Source organism: Azolla caroliniana, unplaced genomic scaffold (genome assembly GCF_043228905.1).
Source record: "Azolla caroliniana isolate FFs.n. ecotype wild unplaced genomic scaffold, voAzoCaro1.0.p SCAF_4, whole genome shotgun sequence".
In the NCBI taxonomy this organism is placed as follows: Eukaryota; Viridiplantae; Streptophyta; class Polypodiopsida; order Salviniales; family Salviniaceae; genus Azolla; species Azolla caroliniana.
Genome location: NW_028230439.1, coordinates 7,504,562 through 7,524,230, shown reverse-complemented (window position 1 = coordinate 7,524,230; position 19,669 = coordinate 7,504,562). Strand labels below are relative to the sequence as shown.

At 43.2% G+C, this 19,669-nt stretch overlaps 1 protein-coding gene across 1 annotated transcript; it reads right to left on the bottom strand.

The window, feature by feature from the left end:
- Positions 1-7,761: 7,761 nt before the first annotated feature.
- Positions 7,762-8,433, bottom strand: LOC147865010 (uncharacterized). The gene has a single exon (XM_087318597.1). The coding sequence runs from the start codon at positions 8,431-8,433 to the stop codon at positions 7,762-7,764; it is 672 nt and encodes a 223-aa protein (XP_087174723.1).
- Positions 8,434-19,669: the final 11,236 nt, after the last annotated feature.

Below are 19,669 nucleotides of genomic sequence, written 5' to 3'. Positions count from 1 at the left end.
TCCTGTTTCCAATACTATGGAAACTGTTAGCGCTCAAGAATATCAATCCATTTTCTCGAAGCTGCAATACTTGAAAGAAAAGTTTCTCGCATTGGAACAAGAAAATCAACGGGTGTTGGGGGATCTTCAAAAAATCTCTTTAGAAAAGCAACAAACGCAACAACAACATGGGGAGTTAGAGTTACGCATGCAACAACTTGAAGTAACCATTATAGGTTGCTACAATAAGGACCAAGTATTCAAGGGATTCATAAAGAACCCAAGATTGGCCTTCCTATGAAATTTGATGGAACGCGATAACAATTTAAAGGATTCCTTAATCAGGTACGATTAGTCATTCAAATGCATCCTTCCCGATATCCCACCGATGCATCATGAGTGGGTCTAGTAGGCATGTTGCTAAGCGGCTCAGCTTTGGCATGGTTCGCTTCGTTGTTAGAAAAGGAGTCTCCATTACGAAATAATTTTGAAGAGTTTATAAGTGAGCTTAAAGCTTGTTTTGGAGATATTGATAGCATAAGGACGAAAATCAACAAAATCCGACGATTACGTGAAAGTGATCGTCCAGCCTCTGCTTACGCTACAGATTTCCGTCTACTCGCCTCCGGTATATCTTGGGATGATCAAGCATTGATGGAGCAATTTCGATATGGCCTATGAAATGAGGTCAAAGACTTACTCCTGACTTTCCTTGAAGAACCAAAATCATTCACAGAGGCAATCAGTTGAGTGGTATGATGCAACAACCAGCTTTTCAAACGATGTTCGGAACTCCAGTTACAAATGCCAAGGACCATGCCAAAACCCACATATGCCTCGGTCGCAACAAAACCATTTGCACGGGAGTCATACAATGCATCTCCGGCAAATACTCCAGCACTGATGGAAATTGACACCACACGTCGTCATGGACCATTGTCTGAAGAAGAAAATCAACGATGGCGAGCAAATTGATTATGTCTTTATTGTGGAGGACCGGGGCATATCGCGGTAAAGTGTCCACATAGGCCAAGATGATAGGTAAATAAAATAGTAGCTTGTATTAAACCTGCATCTATTTCATTAGGAGTTTCTGATAGTCCTAATAGTACTAATAGACCAAGTCTATTGAACAAATTTGAACTCCTTAGTCAATTAGAGGAAGAGTTAAATGACTAAGTCCAACCAAAATAGGAGCCGTTTGGTTGGACATCCTTAGATTTGTGCAACCCATTAGTGGTTCAATTCCCTCTAAACAAGTTAGTAATGTTCTCTTAGCTCAAGTAACAATTAGAACTCAAAGTACCCCTCCAATACATGTCTTATCACTCTTAGATTCCGGAGCTAATTCTTGCTTCATGGATAAGAATTTTGACCAAGCTCATCAGATATCCTTAAGAAAACTGCCTTGCCCAACCTCTGTAGTAGTCATTGATGGTCTCCCCATTGCTTCTGGAAATATTGTAGAAGAGTTTGAGCCAATCAATGTTGCCCTAGATAATTTGGTATGTGTAGTATCATTCAATATAATTTGTAGTCTAGAACATCCCATTATTTTGGGTTTACCATGGTTCGAGTTACACAATCCAGACATAGATTGGAGAATAGGAGAAATCCAGTACCGACAACCCCGAGAATCTACTCAAAAGGTTTCAACCATTTCACTACATCAATTGCGTGAGGAAGGACATAAGGAATCAATGTTTGTATTCGCAGTATCAGTGAAACCTTCCAACACCATTAAAGAAGGATTCGTTGTTCAACTTCCAGATAAGTATCATCATTATGCCGACATATTTGATAAGGTACAAGCTAGTACTCTTCCCCACCATTGACCGTATGATTGTCCCATTGATTTACAACTAGGAAAAGAGCCAACATGGGGATTGATCTACAACTTGTCACCAACTGAGCTAGAAGTTCTTCGAGCCTACATAGAGGAAAATTTGGCAAATGGGTTCATTTGACATTCAAAATCTCCAGCCGGCGCACCCATTTTCTTTGTCAAGAAAAAGGATGGATCACTTCGTCTCGTCGTCGATTACCATGGCTTGAATAAGGTAACCACTAGTCTTTTAGAATGGATTAATGGTGTAAAGTTCTTCACAAAGATCGACTTACAAGGCACATATAACCTCGTACGGATCCGACTGGGAGATGAATGGAAGACCGTTGTTCGCACCCGATACGGGCACTTCGAGTATATGGTTATGCCATTCGGTCTCACCAATGCGCCAACAGTCTTCCAACACATGGCAAATGATATATTCTGAGAGCTCTTGGATATCAGTTTGATCATCTATTTGGATGACCTACTAGTATATTCGAAGACTCAAGAAGAGCACGATTCTCATGTACTATTAGTACCGCAAAACTAGAAAAATGTAGTTTTGAGTGCAACCAAGTGGAATTTCGAAGATATGTTATCTCCTCGGAAGGCATCTCTATGGATCCAGCTAAGGTCAAAACTGTGGTAGAGTGGCAGACTCCCCGTTTGTTGCGAGATTTGCAATGTTTTTTAGGCTTCGCAAATTTCTACCGCAAGTTTATACAATACTACTCAAAGCTTATTTTGCCTCTTACACAACTTACCAAGAAGGGGCAGTCGTTTGTTTGGTCTAAGGAAGCGGACACGGCTTTTGTAAATCTTAAGAAAGCACTTACATCAACTCCTATTATAGCTCATGTTGATTCGAAAAAACCATTCATCATGGAGGCAAACGGGTCGGATTTCGCCCTTGGTAGCATTCTATCACAACAAGGCGATGATGAAAAACTACATCCTGTGGTTTTTCACTCACACAAGTTTGATGCGAAATCAACTACGAGATACATGACAAGGAGCTATTGGTAATAATGGACTCTTTTGCACAATGGAGGCACTTTTTAGAGGGATCTTCTCATCAAGCCACTGTATTCAATGATCACAAAAACCTTGCCTATTTCCAGAATGCTCGTGTATTAAATCAATGACAAGCTGCATGGGCCCAATTCCTCACTTGTTTCAACTTCAAAATCACATATCGTCCTGGGAAGCAGCAAGGGAAGATATATGCATTATCACGACGCTCGTATCTAGCACTTCGTCCCGGTGATCCAACATTTCATAATCAAAATCAAGTCATCTTGGGACCAGCAAGACTGCAAAAAACGCGGGTTATTAACACTCCATTGGATTCCCGCATTATCGAGACCATACATGAAGACTTGAAGACAGACTCTTTCGCTCAAGCCATTTTAGTGCAAATTGATCCCTCGCGAGCAACATGTTCACAGTCGCAACAACCAGGTATGGTCTATCGACAATTGGAATGTTATGATGGATTACTATTGTTTAAGAAACTCTTGTATGTTCCCAAAATTATCATGACACATATACAATTGGACATTTTGGTAGTACTAAGTCATTGGATTTAGTATAACGATCATTTTGGTGGCCTCACATGCGACAATTTGTTGAAGACTATGTTCGGACACATAGATTGACACATGCGCGATATTCGTGATATTCTCCATGCGCAATATTCGCAATATTCGAGAATACAAAATGGGCCCAAGAATATTAAAATACCATTCGTTCTACAAAATAAATATAAACAAAATTATTTATTTATTTAAATAAATTTATTTCACCTAAAAAAGAACAATTATTCATTAATAGATTATAGTGTCAAGAGAGTTTATGAAACTTATTTTAATTAATAAATTAATTTATTAATTTTTAAAATACGAATACTTTTATATTTATTATACAAATATGATTAGTATCAACTTTGAAGATATGATTAGTTTGAAGTACTATTTTTAATGTCAAAATAAAAATATCCATAAACTTTAAGGGAATAAAAAGTGAGAAATTAATGAGCCTTTATTTTATTTTATTTATTTATTAAAAATAAAACAAATACTTATAACTTATAAGTTATACATTTATTATAAATATTTAGTAGTGTCAAGTCCCCAAGACCCTCTTTTATTATCCCTACTTATTGCCAAGTTCCTTTTTTTTATCCTAGGAAATTAAAAAAGAAAGAGTTCTCCTTTTTTTTTTGTTGGGTCAAACGAATACTTGACCACCCATTCGTATTCGTATTCGTTTGCATTCGAATGGGAAACCCAACGAATGCGAATATGTCAATCTATGTTCGGATATGTGATACATGTTATAGAGCAAAGATGCCAAGACATAATCCATATGGTTTATTGGAACCATTACCAATTCCAAGAAAGCCGTGGCAGTTCATTTCTCAAGATTTTATCACAGATCTTCCAGCTTCAAAGGGATTCAATGCGATATTAACAATAGTAGATCGATATACTAAGGAAATCATTAGTGAAGAAACCGTCGCAATTGTCATGCGTGAGGTATTTCGGCATCATGGTCTCCTGGATAGAATCATCAACGACCGTGGACCTCAATTCGTCTCGAAATTTTGGAAGTATCTCTTCAAAATGCTCAAGGTCACTTGTAACCTCTCCTCTGGCGATTATCCTCAAACAAATGGACAAGCAGAATGAACAAATCAAACGTTGGAACAATATCTTCAGTGTTTTCTAAGCTATCAACAAGATGATTGGGCAGATATTCTCCACTTTGCCGAATTCACATATAATAACTCTATCCACTCATTGACTAGGGTGACTCCATTTTATGCTTATACAGGCTATCATCCTCGATGGTCTGTATTTGAAACTCTGGAGTTTCCCACAAATCCTCATGTAGAGGATCATGTGGAGTGGCTATGCAAGATACCCTTAGACCTATCTACTCATTTACATCAAGATTAACAAACACAGAAGGATTATGTAGATTGTCATCAGCTTCCGTTTAGTTTTAACAATGGAGATCGGGAATGGCTATTACGACGACACATCAAGACTACTGGCCCATGCGATAAATTGGATTATCGATGATTAGGTCCTTTCCAGATGGAACGAAGGTGTTGGACAACGACTCGGCCTACGTGAGGGTAAAGAGCCAGGACGGGAGTCACTCCGTCCAATTCTTGATGATTCGGCCGAACCATGAGTGAAGTAGGGACTCTCTCGGCGACGAAGGCTGGGAGGATTTTTGAAGAGGGAAATCAAGGCGTGGGGCTATGATAGTCTGGACAACCGGCCGAAACCCCACACTTGTACATTAGGTAGGAAATTTTGGCTCTCCAACAATGGAGGATGTATAGTATCCGACATCAGCGGATAGGAAAGATGATAGGTTGAGGGGCGCTTAAGGGCATAGAGAGCCATAGGCCCCGATGACTCGATCAATGGGATCGTGGAGGTGGTTTCGTTCGACGACACCCTTGGGGAAACCAAGAAGGTGGTCAAAGGAGATCTAACCGATGACCTGACGATTTCGGTTAATTCAATCGAGATGTACGAGGAGATTGCAAAGTTCAGGCAGATGAAAGGGGTCGTGACTGACCCAAGTTTGTGAGACCCGCGCGGCATAGGGCACTGGTTCACCGAGGAGACACTATGAAAGCTCAAGATTGGTGGTGGTGGCTTCCTACTACCAACAGAGGAGTACAGGTTTCGGAGAATGATCAATAGTCACAAAAAGGAATTTGCTTTCTCACCGGAAGAGATCGGGTGCGCCGACCCGACGATTGTTGAGCCTATGGTGATCTTCACGGTACCGCATGTGCCATGAGCCTCAAACCAATTCTGGTACAGAGAGTGCACATCCCAAAGTTGATGGAGCTGCTCAAGGAGAAGATTGAGATGGGGATCCTCGAATCGTTGAGTGCCCCCTATTCGAATCGGTGGTTCAAAGTGCCGAAGAAGAATGACACTCTGTGCTTTATACCGGACCTACAACCAGTCAACGAAGTGACAATCTAAAATACAGAGGTTGGCCCGACCATCAACATGTTCGCGGAGGCCTTTGCAGGAAGGTCAATCTACTTGGTTGGAGATTTGTACTCGGGGTATGATTAGTTCCAGCTAGTCGTTGCAAGGAGGGACATCACGACGATTCGAACCCCTCTCAGCTTAGTTCAGATGTGTACCCTGCCACAAGGAGGTGCACATGGTGGTGCACGTGGTAAATGCGATGAATAAGGTTCTAAGGGATTGCATACCGAATATAACCATGTCGTTCCTGGATGACATCCCAATAAAAGGGTGCTCTGAGGATCAGAAGGACGAGACCATCGGTAAGGATGGGTGTAGGAAGTTCGTTGCCTACCACATTGCCGACTATGAAAAGATATTGCAGAAGTTGAAAGGCACCAGGTTTACATTCTTAGGAGACAAGTTGGCATTTGCACAGTCGCAGATCTTGGTGGTCGGACACCTATGTGGGCTGTACGGTCAGAAACCGTCCTCCGTGAAGGTAGAGGCCTTCTCAGCGATGAAGGAGTGCAGGACGACCACAGAGGTACGATGATTCCTAGGAGCATGTGCCTTCTACCACATTTGGATTCACCACTATGCGCATATTGCTGAGCCACGCTATGACTTCCTAAAGAAGGAGAGAAAGTTCCAATGGGGAGAAGAGCACATAGAGGTTGTGAGGAGACTTAATGGTGTCGTGAAAATCTGTCACTATGTGCGGATCATGAGACGGAACTGCTGGGGTTTTGGACTAGAAGGATTTAGTGCAACACGTACAACACAAGCAAGTTTTAAGCGTAAGACCAGTGGGAGAGACAAATCATTAGTTTATTGCAAAGAAAATCGATTCTTTATAATTTCAAAATCGTGTTATAATGGGTTGGGTATGGAAATGAGAGATTACTTTTTCAAAGAAAGGAGCCAACAACCATGCAAGGAGTGGTCCGATATGAATATGAGAGATACTTTTTGACAAGAAAGATCGAGTAAAACAAAGCTAGGAGTTTGATATCAATATGTGAGATAATTTGTTTCTCGAATCCGAGAGGGAAGAAGAAAAAAACTAGAGGAAACAAATGGGACATATATCGAGCTCCTTGCTGATCCCCCGTCCCCAAAGTTACTTTGCATGTCCACTTTTAGTTGCATGGCCTCTACTTTTAGTTCCATGCTTCCATTTTTAGTTGCATGCCTTTTACTTTTAGTTGCATGGGCTTGCTTTTAGTTGCTTGCGACCTTCCATATAATTTGGCCAAATGACCCAATCATCCATAAAGTTTAGCCCATGCGCAATCCGTATGTGCGTCGCAACCAAACTGTAGATGCGTTAGCGTGCATAAGTCCCGACCGCGTAGTGTACGCATCCGCGCACAAAAGTTCCAACCGTGCTGTAGTGTACGCATCCACGCATGCGCGCGCTTGTCCGCACACATGCGTACATCCGAAAACGTCCACGCGGCCATACATACACGCATACGCCCGAAGCATTAACACGGCCGTGCATATGGATGTACGCTTGAAACATTAACACGGTCGTGCATATGTGCGTACACCCGAATCGTGCACAACACACAATGTAGCCCAAGTCACCTTGAACTTTTTGTGCTCCACACATTGATAAAATGAATATGTTTTGGTTTCCCTTATATATCCTGGGTTCCAATGTTGTCCTATCTATGTGGGATATCTCACAGTTTTGTCTTGTCTTTCTTCTTCTTCAAACTTTACACTCACATAACTTGATACTTGTTTATCCGTTTCATGCGTAGTAAAATACGCTATGAAGCTTTTGAAGACACGTATCTATATGAATACATTAAGCTAATCTTAAATAATTGTTTTACTAAGTTTTCATATCGTGTGTGAAAAACCACACGATATTCACCCCCACCAAACCTGCACATCCACGGGTATGTGCCAATTGTGGTGAGGTTCCTCTTTTAATTACTCTTTTTCAACCTCGATGTTCGAGGCTATATCATCCAGAGCTTCGATCTCAAGATTTGGGGCCTCTCTTCTCTTAACGATTTTGATTCTTTTCCCTGCAATTGGCAAAGCAAGTCGAATTCCATCTAACTCCGCTAAAAAATAGGTTGTATTGCTTCCTATTTTCTTGACCATATACGAGCCAAACCATCGTTTTGCAAACTTTCGAGCAGTGCTATATTGATTATCGAGACTACTATCATAGACAAGAACCCAATCTCCTTCTTCAATTTTTCTTTGTCGAAGAAGATGCTTTCTATCAAAATTCTCCTTGTTCTTCAATCGAGCTTGGTGCAATCGTTCTATTGCCAACTCGACATCTTCGGGCCTTCGTTCTAATTGTTGAATCCTCATGTCTAGCAAGTCTTCCCGACTCATTTCCTCTTGCCATGGCAAAGATGTCCACGAAGCAACACTTTGCTCAATAGGCATTTTTGGTTTTTGTCCTAATATGAGTTCGGCGGGCATATATCCCGTAGTCATGCTATGTGTAGTTCTATCTGCCCACAATGCATAAGGTAGTAATCGTGGCCAATTTCCCATCTTGCCGTCGCAAGCCTTTGCTAGAGCTTTTACAATTGGACTATGTCCTCGTTCCACCTTCCCATTTGCGTCCAGGTTGTATGCCATGGTGAGCGATAATTTGACGCCTATTCGCATCTAATTCTCCCCTATCGGCTACTATTTTTCCGACACATCCGTATCGACAAATAACATCTTCAAGGAGAAACTTACAAACCACCGAAGTTGTTTTATTCCTTAGCGTCTATCCTTTTACTTGGTTGGTGAGATCCTCTCTTGCTAGCACGAGATATTTCATTTGCCCCAATCCCATTGGCATAACCACTATGTCTACCAACCACTTATAGTGCATTGATAATGGATATGTTGGATGAAGTTCATCCCTATGTTGAATATTCGAGTATAATTGGCATTGCTCACATGTTTCAACATAGCTTGCTACATCTTTGTAAACACTCGGCCACCAATACTTCTCCTTGAGCTTTGCAAATGTTGCCCATATACCACGATGACCTACCCACACACTATCATGAAATTCAGCAATTAGTGTTTGTTGATCCTGTTTCTTGCACACCACTTGAAGTGGAGTTCCATTCTTCTTCTTCGGAAACTTCCATAGATGTCCTTCTTTGAGGAAGAACTTGTAGGCCTTCTTCCTAATTCGGTAGAAGTCTTCCTTTGACCATGATTCCTCTTTTGTAAGAGAGCTTAAGTATTTGCCAATTTCGATGAATTCACCCTCATAATCTTCTACTTTGAACACTGCTAGCACCCGAGCACAAGAAACCGTAAAGAAGTTTAGGCCAACATCCTCTTCGTCAGAGTGCAAATCTTCTTCACCCTCATACCTCGCCCTTGACAACATATCGGCCACCACATTACGCTTTCCATTTATATGCCAAATCTCGGGGTTGAGGGACTTGATATAGGAAATCCATCGCAGCATAGCAATATCCGGTGTAGCACAACCGGATATCATTCCGAGAGTAGGTAGATAGTCGGTTTCGATTATGACCTCTGTTCCTATGAGGTAGTCACGGTCGGTTTTAACCGCGAATACTATTCCCCATAGCTCTCTCTTTACTTGGGCATACTTCCTTTGTCTTTCGGTTAAAACCTTCGCACCGAATCGGATTGCATACCAATTCTTTTCTTTGTCTTCTTGGTTTATCACCCATCCAATTCCGGTTGGGCTCGTATCCACCATCACATATATCGGGGTACCATCGGTGTAGTCGGCTTTGCGCTGTGCTGGAGCTTCCAATAATAGTTTCTTTAGCTTTCGAATCACGTAGGTATGCTCATCTTCCCATTTCAACTTCTTCCTTTTCTTTAATAGTTCATACAATGGTTCAATGACATGGGCATAATGTGGAATCCATATGTGATAGAATGCACATGCTCCCAAGAATCTTCGCACCTCCGTTTGAGACACACATTCTTCTTTCATTTCTTGAATAGCGTTCACCTTGGATGGAGATGGCTTCTGGCCATAAGACCCACATAAGTGTCCTACTACCAATATTTCTGGTTGACCGAATGCAGACTTCTCTCCTGAAAACGTGAGATTCGCATCCTCAAGCTTTTGCAACACCTTCTTGCTATCCTTTATATGTTCAATGACGAATCTTCGGCAACCATCGTTATCTTTCGATTCATCTTTTTCTTCCACCAAGCATCCTTTGATTGGAATGTCGTCTAAGAAGGGCATTGTGATATCAGGGATACAATCCCTCAACACTTTGTTCATGGCATTCACCATGTGGGCTACTGAATTTGTTGCACCTTGGGGTAAGGTGCACATCCTTACCAACCCAATCAGCATCCTCATTGTCGTTATGCCTCTACTATCGACGACCAATTGAAATTGATCATAGCCCGAGTAGAGATCACCAATGGAATAGATCAATCTTCCCACGAAGGCTTCGGCAAATTCATCCACACTTGGACCAATTCCAGCATTTCGGATCGTCACCTTGTTGACGGGTTGGAGATCTTGAATAAAGTGTAAGGACCCATTCTTCTTCGGCACCGTAAACCATATATTGGAGTAGGGAGCATTGGATGGCTCAAGTATTCCCATCCTAACCTTTTCCTTTAGAAGCTCAATCAACTTTGGAATGTGAGCTCTTGGAACCGGTATCGGCTTGAGGTTCCAAGGTACATGCGGCACTGTAAAAATCACCATCGGCTCTATCATCTTCGGGCCGGCACATCCGATCTCTTGTGGAGAGAAGGCGAAGGATTTCCCATGTCTCTCAAGCATTCCACGGAACATTCTCTCCTCTTCGGGGAGAAGGAAATCTTCCCTTCCAACTTGTAGCTTTCCTTTCGTCTCTTTGGTGAAGACATGACCTATTGCCTTTGGATCCCTTAAGCTCGGATCATTAGCAACTTCGTTCATCTTCTGCCAGCTATCTTCCGGTAGCGGAACCGCAATTGGCTTGATCTTCTTATCCACCGTTTTATATTTTGTGTTGACTTCAGCTTCCTCCATCAAGATGCCTCGATAATATTCATCGATGATAGCGTACATGTTGACGGAGTTAACCGAAATCACATTTTGATCATGAGGGTAGCTCAAGTCCACGACTTCCTCGATTTCGCCGATGGTGTCATTAAATGAGGCTTCCTCTAGAATGTGAGACACGAATTCTTCTTCTTTGATTATGCTTTCTTCTTTCAGCATCTTCTCGAAGTCTTGTATTTGACGTTTGTCCTTCTTGTTGAGTAGTGTTAGTTTACATGCACACCACTAGGTGTCATACATGTTGCTTCTCCTTGCGATCCACTTATTTCGCTTCCTTGTGGGGACTTATGATTGCTCGGAATATTTGTGCCCCACGCTTCAATAGTCCGCTCTAAAAATCCGAGGATTCGCCTCCAAGGCTATCTCGGTTCCTTTCGTGATTAGCGCGCACCGTAGGGAATTGAACATATCTTTGATTGTCAAGGCGCTTGACTCGTGCGAAGGCCGCTCCATTATCGAACACCTTAGTCTCCATTTGGGACGATGTGATATATGGTTGCCCTAGGATGACGGGATGTGAAGCCGAGTCTTGCACGAAGAAGTGTTGATCCATCTCCACATCTCCAATTGTGACTTTAACGTTGGGGCAAGCTCTGTACAAGTCTTCCATGGCCTTCGTTGCCGCTCGTATCTTCCATCCATGGTTTGCGTTGATCGGCCATCTTCCTTTCTTGTAGAATTCGGTCGACATGAGGTTGATCTTTGAACCATGGTCAATCAAGGCTACCACGGTCTCCTTCTTCTCTCCGATCTTCACCGGCGTCTCCGTTGTCGCTCTTGCCCAATGAGGCCGAGAGTAATGGTTGTCCGCCATCACTTCTTCTTCCTCCTCCTCTTTGGATCTTGCCATGGTTATGGCACTTGTTTTCACCTCTTCTTCATCCGATTGTTGCCGCTTCTGCTTAATCAAGTCCACGATAATATCGTGGAACTCCTTCTTAGCGATCCCAAGTAGCTCTCTCAAAGTAAGGTCGACATGGCTGTCTAAAACCTTCTCCTCAAGGACCTTTCGCAAGTTGGTTGTTTGTTCTATGTCCGACCTTAGCTTGTAAGTCAGTGCCACTCGTTCCTTTCCTTTCTTCACAGATTCATCGACTTCCATCCGAGAAGGTTGGCTCGATCCACCGGGCTTCATGCTTGTTTCTCCTATCTCTTTTCGTGGCGTAGGTTGGGCTTGTCCTTCTTTCCCTGCATTCCTTGTATTATGATGCTTTGATGTGCCATCTTCTTCACCAGTTCTTTTCCTCTTCTCTTCAACAAGAGCTTCATAGTTGTCACACACAACCTCCGCAAAGCTTGTGTTATCGTCGACTGGATCCGACCATCCGGTAACTCGTCGCACATTCTGATCAGCATGTTTTAGATCCTCTAAATCTAATTTTCCTTTCTTTTCACACTCAAATACCGTTGGCCTAAACCCAACTCCTGGCTTGATTGTCTTTAGATTCTCTCTTCCGACTCGTATTCCTGCCAATGCAGCGTAGTGCATGGCTTCCAAATGCCTTGCATCTTCCTCTTCCACGATCTTTTTCAGCCTGCCTCTTCCAAAGTTCACTCGTAGTGGCTTTCGGGTCTCACTCGAGTGGATCATGTTGCCGTCCAAATAGACGACATTCTTGCGAATCACATCTTGCAAGTCAGTGCACTCCCTTCGCGAGTGCTCGAAGCTGTCGCACCACACACATCTATACGCTTCTTTTCCCTTGGGCCCACGTCGACCTAAGTTGGCCAACGATACCACTTCAAACTTCTTGGAGAGCTCTTCGATTATGGATTCTTCCATCGCTTTCTTGTCGAAATTGTTGATCGGCTTGCTAGGCTCGATCATCATAGGCGCCTTCCTCCTCCACGATTGTGGATTCTCCATATCAGTTTCCTCTTGCCATTGTCGACATTTATCAAGATGGCTACAAGCCTTCTTCACCGCTGCCTAGTCTGCTACCAAGCCATTTGGTTGTGTTTCATCCTCCAAAAAGTTACCCAATTCACGCGAATCTTTCGCATCCACTGCCTTCAGGAATAGTAGGACTTTATCTCCATCGAGAACTCGTTGATCAACACTCGGAAGTCGGTTATACTTCTGATCAAATTCGGCATATACTCCAGACGCACACATATTCTTCCCTTTCTTCTCGATCCAAGACATTAGTGTATGTCGAGTCATCCATGATGTGTCTTCAAGCATGTATTCAGCGAGAAGCGCCTTTTTGAACTCTACCCAAGTTGCATGCTCGTTTTGGATCTCCATGATGCGCTCGCGGATCCTTGGTTCCACCACACGTTTGAAGCTAGAAATTTGTTTGAGATCATTGGTTTCCCTTTGTTGCATCTTGTTCCGATAGGTAGCAAGAAAATCCGTGATGTTCTTGCCACCAAATCATCCAGCTATCTCAATTGTACGATCAATAGCTTTGCTGATTAAAGCTTCTCAGTCTCTCACCTTCAGCATGTATTCCACTACAAACACCATGCCTTTTGTTAATTCCTCTCCTTGAGTTCCGCTTGTTGAAGCCATTGTTGCACTTGATATCCTTCCTACCGCCTCTTTCACGTCGTGTTCATCACTTAATTATGTCGTGAAAATCCGTCACTATGTGTGGATCGTGAGACGGAACCGCCGAGGTTCTGGACTAGAAGGATTTAGTGCAACACGTACAACACAAGCAAGTTTTAAGCATAAGACAAGTGGGAGAGACAAATCATTAGTTTATTGCAAAGAAAATCGATTCTTTATAATTTCAGAATCGTGTTACAATGGGTTGGGTATGGAAATAAGAGATTACTTTTTCAAAGAAAGGAGCCAACAACCATGCAAGGAGTGGTCCGATATGAATATGAGAGATACTTTTTGACAAGAAAGATCGAGTAAAACAAAGCTAGGAGTTTGATATCAATATGTGAGATAATTTGTTTCTCGAATCCGAGAGGGAAGAAGAAAAAAACTAGATGAAACAAATGGGACATATATCGAGCTCCTTGTTGATCCCAGGTCCCCAAAGTTACTTTGCATGTCCACTTTTAGTTGCATGGCCTCTACTTTTAGTTCCATGCTTCCATTTTTAGTTGCATGCCTTTTACTTTTAGTTGCATGGGCTTGCTTTTAGTTGCTTGTGATCGTCCGTATAATTTGGCCAAATGACCCAATCATCCATAAAGTTTAGCCCGTGCGCAATCCGTACGTGCGTCGCAACCAAACTGTAGACGTGTCCACGCGCAAAAGTCCCGACTGCGTAGTGTACGCATCCGCGCGCTCGGCCGCACACACGCGTACGTCCGAAAACGTCCACGTGGCCATACACACACGCATACACCCAAAGCGTTAACACGGACGTGCATACGCGCGTATACCCGAAGCGTGCACACCACACAATGTAGCCCAAGTCACCTTGAACTTGTTGTGCTCCACACATTGATAGAATGAATATGTTTTGGTTTCCCTTATATATCCTGGGTTCCAATGTTGTCCTATCTATGTGGGATCTCTCATAGTTTTGTCTTGTCTTTCTTCTTCTTCAAACTTTACACTCACATAACTTGATACTTGTTTATCCGTTTCATGCGTAGTAAAATACGCTATGACACTCTTGAAGACACCTATCTATATGAATACATTAAGCTAATCTTAAATAATTGTTTTATTAAGTTTAATATCGTGTGTGAAAATTGACACGACAACGGGATGTTGACAACGACACCAACTCTTTGGATGATAGTTTATGGGAAGGAGTCCCTGATTTATGTGACGGTCAACACGAGTTTGACCAGAATCAGATGGGTGATTAACCAGGATGATGAAGGTCGTGCACGATTCTCCATATGGTTCAGGGCGAAGTTATTGAGTGAGCGGCGACGAGGATGCTCCCAAGGAAAACAGGAGCTCTAGGGTATCGTTTCGACGGTAAAGGCTGATAAGGACTATCTAATTGGGGCGGAGGTGTAATCAAGGCAAATTATCTACTCATCCTTGGAATGATTTTCGGATGCGTGACTCTGAATCTGGTGATGCTCAGGTGGATCGTGTATATTAAGTCCCTGAATCCAGAAATACAACACATTTCATGGAATGATAATACCATGGCCGATATGTTATGAAGCACAAGGTATGAAGGAGAAGACGACATGGTATCAGAGAATGAGGAAGTCAGAGTTGACATCTTCTATTCAACTCGACTATTGATAAATGGATGAAGCACTCCGATCCTGCACATGCTCAACGAGGACAACTATGAAGGAGAGTGGCTTCTTATCGGGAGGTTCCTGATCACGATGACGACAGATGTAACATTGATGAAGGACGAGGTTAGTCGAATCCGGAAGAAGGCGTACAAGTTCTTCCTAAAGGACGAGGTCAGTCAGATCCAAAAGAAGGCGTACAAGTTCTTCCTGAAGGACGGGTTAATATGGCAACATCCAAAGAAGTGGAATGACACATCACTCCGAGTGGTGAATCGGAAAGAGGACTAGTCGTTACTACTAGTTGAAATTCAAGAGAGTCCCTAATCTAGACATCGAGGAACATGGGCCACATTCGAGAAGCTCATGGAAAGCTACTGGTGGCCAGGGATGTACAATGACATGCAGCACTTCGTGACGACATGTGAAAGCTGCTAGGTACATTTCAGGATGACACACCACAACGAGCTACACCGGACCTTCCCGTCAGCCACTCACTTCAAGTGGACGGTCGATTTGGTGACAATGTCGAAAGGGGTAGGCCAGATGAGGTACCTAGTGCTGGCAAGGGAAGAACTGACGAACCAGGTGGAAGGACGAGCCTTGACGAACAAGACGACCGCGTCCATATGCCGTTTCCTAATCGAGGACGTGACCATCCGAAGCTACGTAGCTGTTCGACTGACTAGGGGTCAAAATCTCCCTCACATTAGCATACAACCCAACGGCAAATGGGAAGGGCGAGCGAGGATATAGACTGATTGTGAAGGTGATTGTGTGAGCATGTGATGGACGAGTCAGAAATTGGCCACGACTCCTGTCATATGCGTTGTGGGTCAATCAAACTTGTTAGCCAGTCGGCTACTTGAAGGATAAAGGTTGACACGTCAGAGTCAGAGTCTCGAAGTCGGACAGTATGAAAGACAGATTTGAAAATGTAATTTTAGCCGAGTATAAAAATATAGTAATTTAAGAAATAGGATAGTTTTAGTATAACTATAGGTTCTTGCCGAATAGACAATTGTACAATCTTGGAAAAGACTCTCAGGTCGCCTATAAAAAGGGCCCGAGAGCATTGTATCATCATCATTCAGTCTGGTTTTAATATAGCTTTTTGTAGTTGGAGTATTTCTTCGTTGAATGTTCTATCATTTACTATGTTAACTGTGTCGAATGTTCTACTTTTATTGTTCCACATTTACTGTTCTACTTATTTATTGTGTCCAATGTTTGAAATATTCTCTACTACACCGATTATGTTATACTAACTGTCAATCAGGATTGTATGTTCTAGTTCTAAGTAATTAGGTTTTCAGTCTCCATTGTTTTATATCAAGCTCTGAGTGAGTGTCAACACAACCCATCTCTCCAACCACAATCATATTGATAGAATGTTCTCGGTAGTAAGACGTTTGACCTATTCTGTCTGTCGACTATTGACAGAACAATAGAACTATGCATAGTTCGGTAACAAGGGATATGCCGGTCGAGCTCATGTTTGGACAGAATCCGACCATGCCACTAGAGAGGACGATCACCTCGTGGATGACAGTCGATTGAACGGACAAGATGAGCCAGGCAGAGCTGCTGGTCCCGTGGATTCCACAACTTGAGAGAAGGTCAAAGGACCTGGAATGAGTGAGGGAGAAGGTACAAGAGATGAGAATGAAGAACAAGGAATGGTTCGATCGGATGCACCGACTTCGACCAAGCAAGATAGAAGAAGACAACAAGGTGTTGGTCTATGACAACAACCTCGACAACCAACACAAGACGATGTAGAAGTTCGCAAGACAGTGGTTCGGGCTGTATGTGGTGACGAGTGCCAACGACAATGCCACGTATTATCTTGCGGAGCTGAATGAGACGAGGATGGCCATGCCGGTGGCGGGAAAATTGATCAAGGTCTTCAAGAAGCGAGAGGAGGTAGAACCAGATCTGGAAATAGAGGACCCTAATTAGGAAGAGGATGTTGGTGCAAACGAGGAGTCGGAGGAGGACCAAATAGGCGACGGATCGGAGCAGGACGAGTAAAGGTCAATCAAGAATAATCCATTGCAGCACTACTTGCCACATGACGGAGGATGTGTGGTTTGGTGGGGGTGGATGTTGTGGAGGATTCCGGCCATTAGGAGAAAGGTCCATCGGTTACGTGGAAACGGGGACGTGCACATTTGCAAATGAAAGTCCCCTTTGTAAACAAATGTACTAAATAAAGGGAGTATTAATAGCTACATGAAAGCGTAATTAATAGGTACTTTTATTATCCCACAAAAAGAGGGAATAACAATGAGTGATGGGAAGAAATCCTGGTGGAGGATCTCTGATAGAAACACCGTTGTGATAATAGCCTGATGTAACGTCGACCTTCCCTCTCCTTGGAGCTATAAAAGGGAGGGAAGGCGACTGTTAGAGGGATTCATCATTTTGGAGGGGAAGGTGTTGTCGGTTTGTGCTCTCGATGTTCTAGTTCTTGCTCTGTGTAGTCAGTTGGGAGAGTGACACCTCTGCTCGCGTAGGAAGCCCGTGTGCTCCCGACTCGAGGCTCATCAGTCTATGGGTGTGTTAGTTGAGCTCAAAGCTCTGCTCGCCGGTCAGGGGTCGTCTCCTTTCTTTCAGTCTTAATTCGTTATTGGTATTGTTGTATCCGTTCTCCTCTCTCCTCTCTCTCTCTCTCTCTCTCTCTCTGTGGTGTCAACGTTTGTATCTTGTATGTGGTGTCCAGAGGTGTCGCTCTTCCCTCCTCTATGTCGCGTTTACTCACTATGTAGCAGAGCCCCGTGTGCTCATTTTTCGGAATCTGGGGGTAGTGCCGGATCGGTTATAGGTTCTACAAGCTCGTGCACTCAATAAGCACTCCAGAAAATGAAATAGATAGCCACTGCAAGCTTACTAGCATCTCTTCCTCCGACCCCCTACTCCAAGACTCTCGTGGTCTTGCCGATCTGACATGTACACATGGATATTCATGATAGCGGTCTCGACGTTGTTTGTCTCGATATAAACATCATCCCTTCTCAGTGCCCTTGTGCGATGATTTTTCCTTCCTCTTCAATGAAGCACCCATGATAAGTAAACCAAACTTGCATACCTTGGTCAACTATCTATCCGACTGACACTAGGTTCTTGGTGATTGTCGATACATGCAAGACGTTCCTCATTATCCCTTTTTGGCCAACATGGCTCAAAGGTATGTCTCGGATGTGTTTGATGGGATGAGGGATATTGTCCCCGGTTTCGAAAACCCCTAGTTGTTCCGGCTTCTCTAGAGTCGAGAACCAGTCCTTATAGTTCATCATGTGGTTCGAAGCTCCGGAATCCACATACCATACCTCATTCGGCTTTGAGGTGCTCATCTTCATCGAATTGGCTTTTGCTTCATTACGAAGGCATGGCCCATTTTGGCTCACATTGAGCCCTCGACGAGTGTGAACTTGGTCGTCTCTCGAAGTCGGCTTTGCTTGATCCAACTTTGTCCAAATGAGTTAGTTTCTTCCAACACTCGCTCTCCTTATTGCCCTTTTGACCACAATACTAGCAATCGGTGGCCTTGTTTTGCCGGCTACCGGAACCACCTTGACCCCCCCTACTCGTGGAGACTCCACTACTGTCGGCACTTCCTATGTGCCTCTGGTTTTCTTCTTGTCAACATCCTCCATTGCATGCTGACCCACCTCATCCACCACGACCACAAGGTTGATCCGCCTCTGTGAACATCATCTTGTTGTCAGCGTGCGTGCTTGTTGACGCACCCGTGTGGTTCTCCTCTACAAGGAGCATCGACTACAAGTTCTTGTTAATGTTCCTGTTGTTTGGAAGAAAACTCTTCGTCTCTGTGTTGATTCACTTTCTCATCTATAGAGGATTCTTCTAATCCTCGTGCTCTAATACCATGTAGAAAATAAGATGTGGAAGCTTGCACACACACACAATCAATTGAGCTGAACTCTGGCAACAATTAAGTAAACATAGAGAATGGAAAAATACATAGTAAAATTGAGAGACAGAGACAGAAAGGGCAGACAACAAAACTTAATTCAAAATAACAACACTCTGCTCATCAAAATGTGCTCCGTGAGCACTATTTATACAAGACCTCAAAAGGACTGGCACAAGTACTGTCAGTACTTGAATGCTCATAAAGAACATTTGACACAAACTCCTAAAGATATTCCTATTACTATTAATAGGAATATAGGGACTAACATCCAATAGACCTATCCCTCGGTCGACCAGATGTTCGCGTCTTCAGCCAATTCTCATTAGTCGACTCAATTGTCAGTTTCTTCAACCGACTCTCATTAGTCGACTCTGTTGTCGGCTTCTTCAGCCGACCGGCCTATCGGCCTTTAGCCGTTTATCTCATGTTGAGCTTGTATCTCAACACGGCAAAAGCTAGATCCCCAAGTCGGAGAAATATATCCACGTAGGTTACTCACGATAGAAAAAGGGGTACAAATGCTTCAACCCCTCTACTCGGAAGGTTCGTGTGAGTCAGGATGTAGTCTTTGACGAATTGGCCTCATTGTACAAACCTGAACCATTTACGAATGAACTTGACAACACAGAAAATGATGTTCAACTTGTTGAGAAATGAATCGTCAATCCACAATCATGGAATGATCTGAAATACACAGTTTG

Bases quoted from the DNA above. Each gene is read 5' to 3' on its own strand.
- LOC147865010 (XM_087318597.1), bottom strand. From the start codon at position 8,433: ATGGCATACAACCTGGACGCAAATGGGAAGGTGGAACGAGGACATAGT.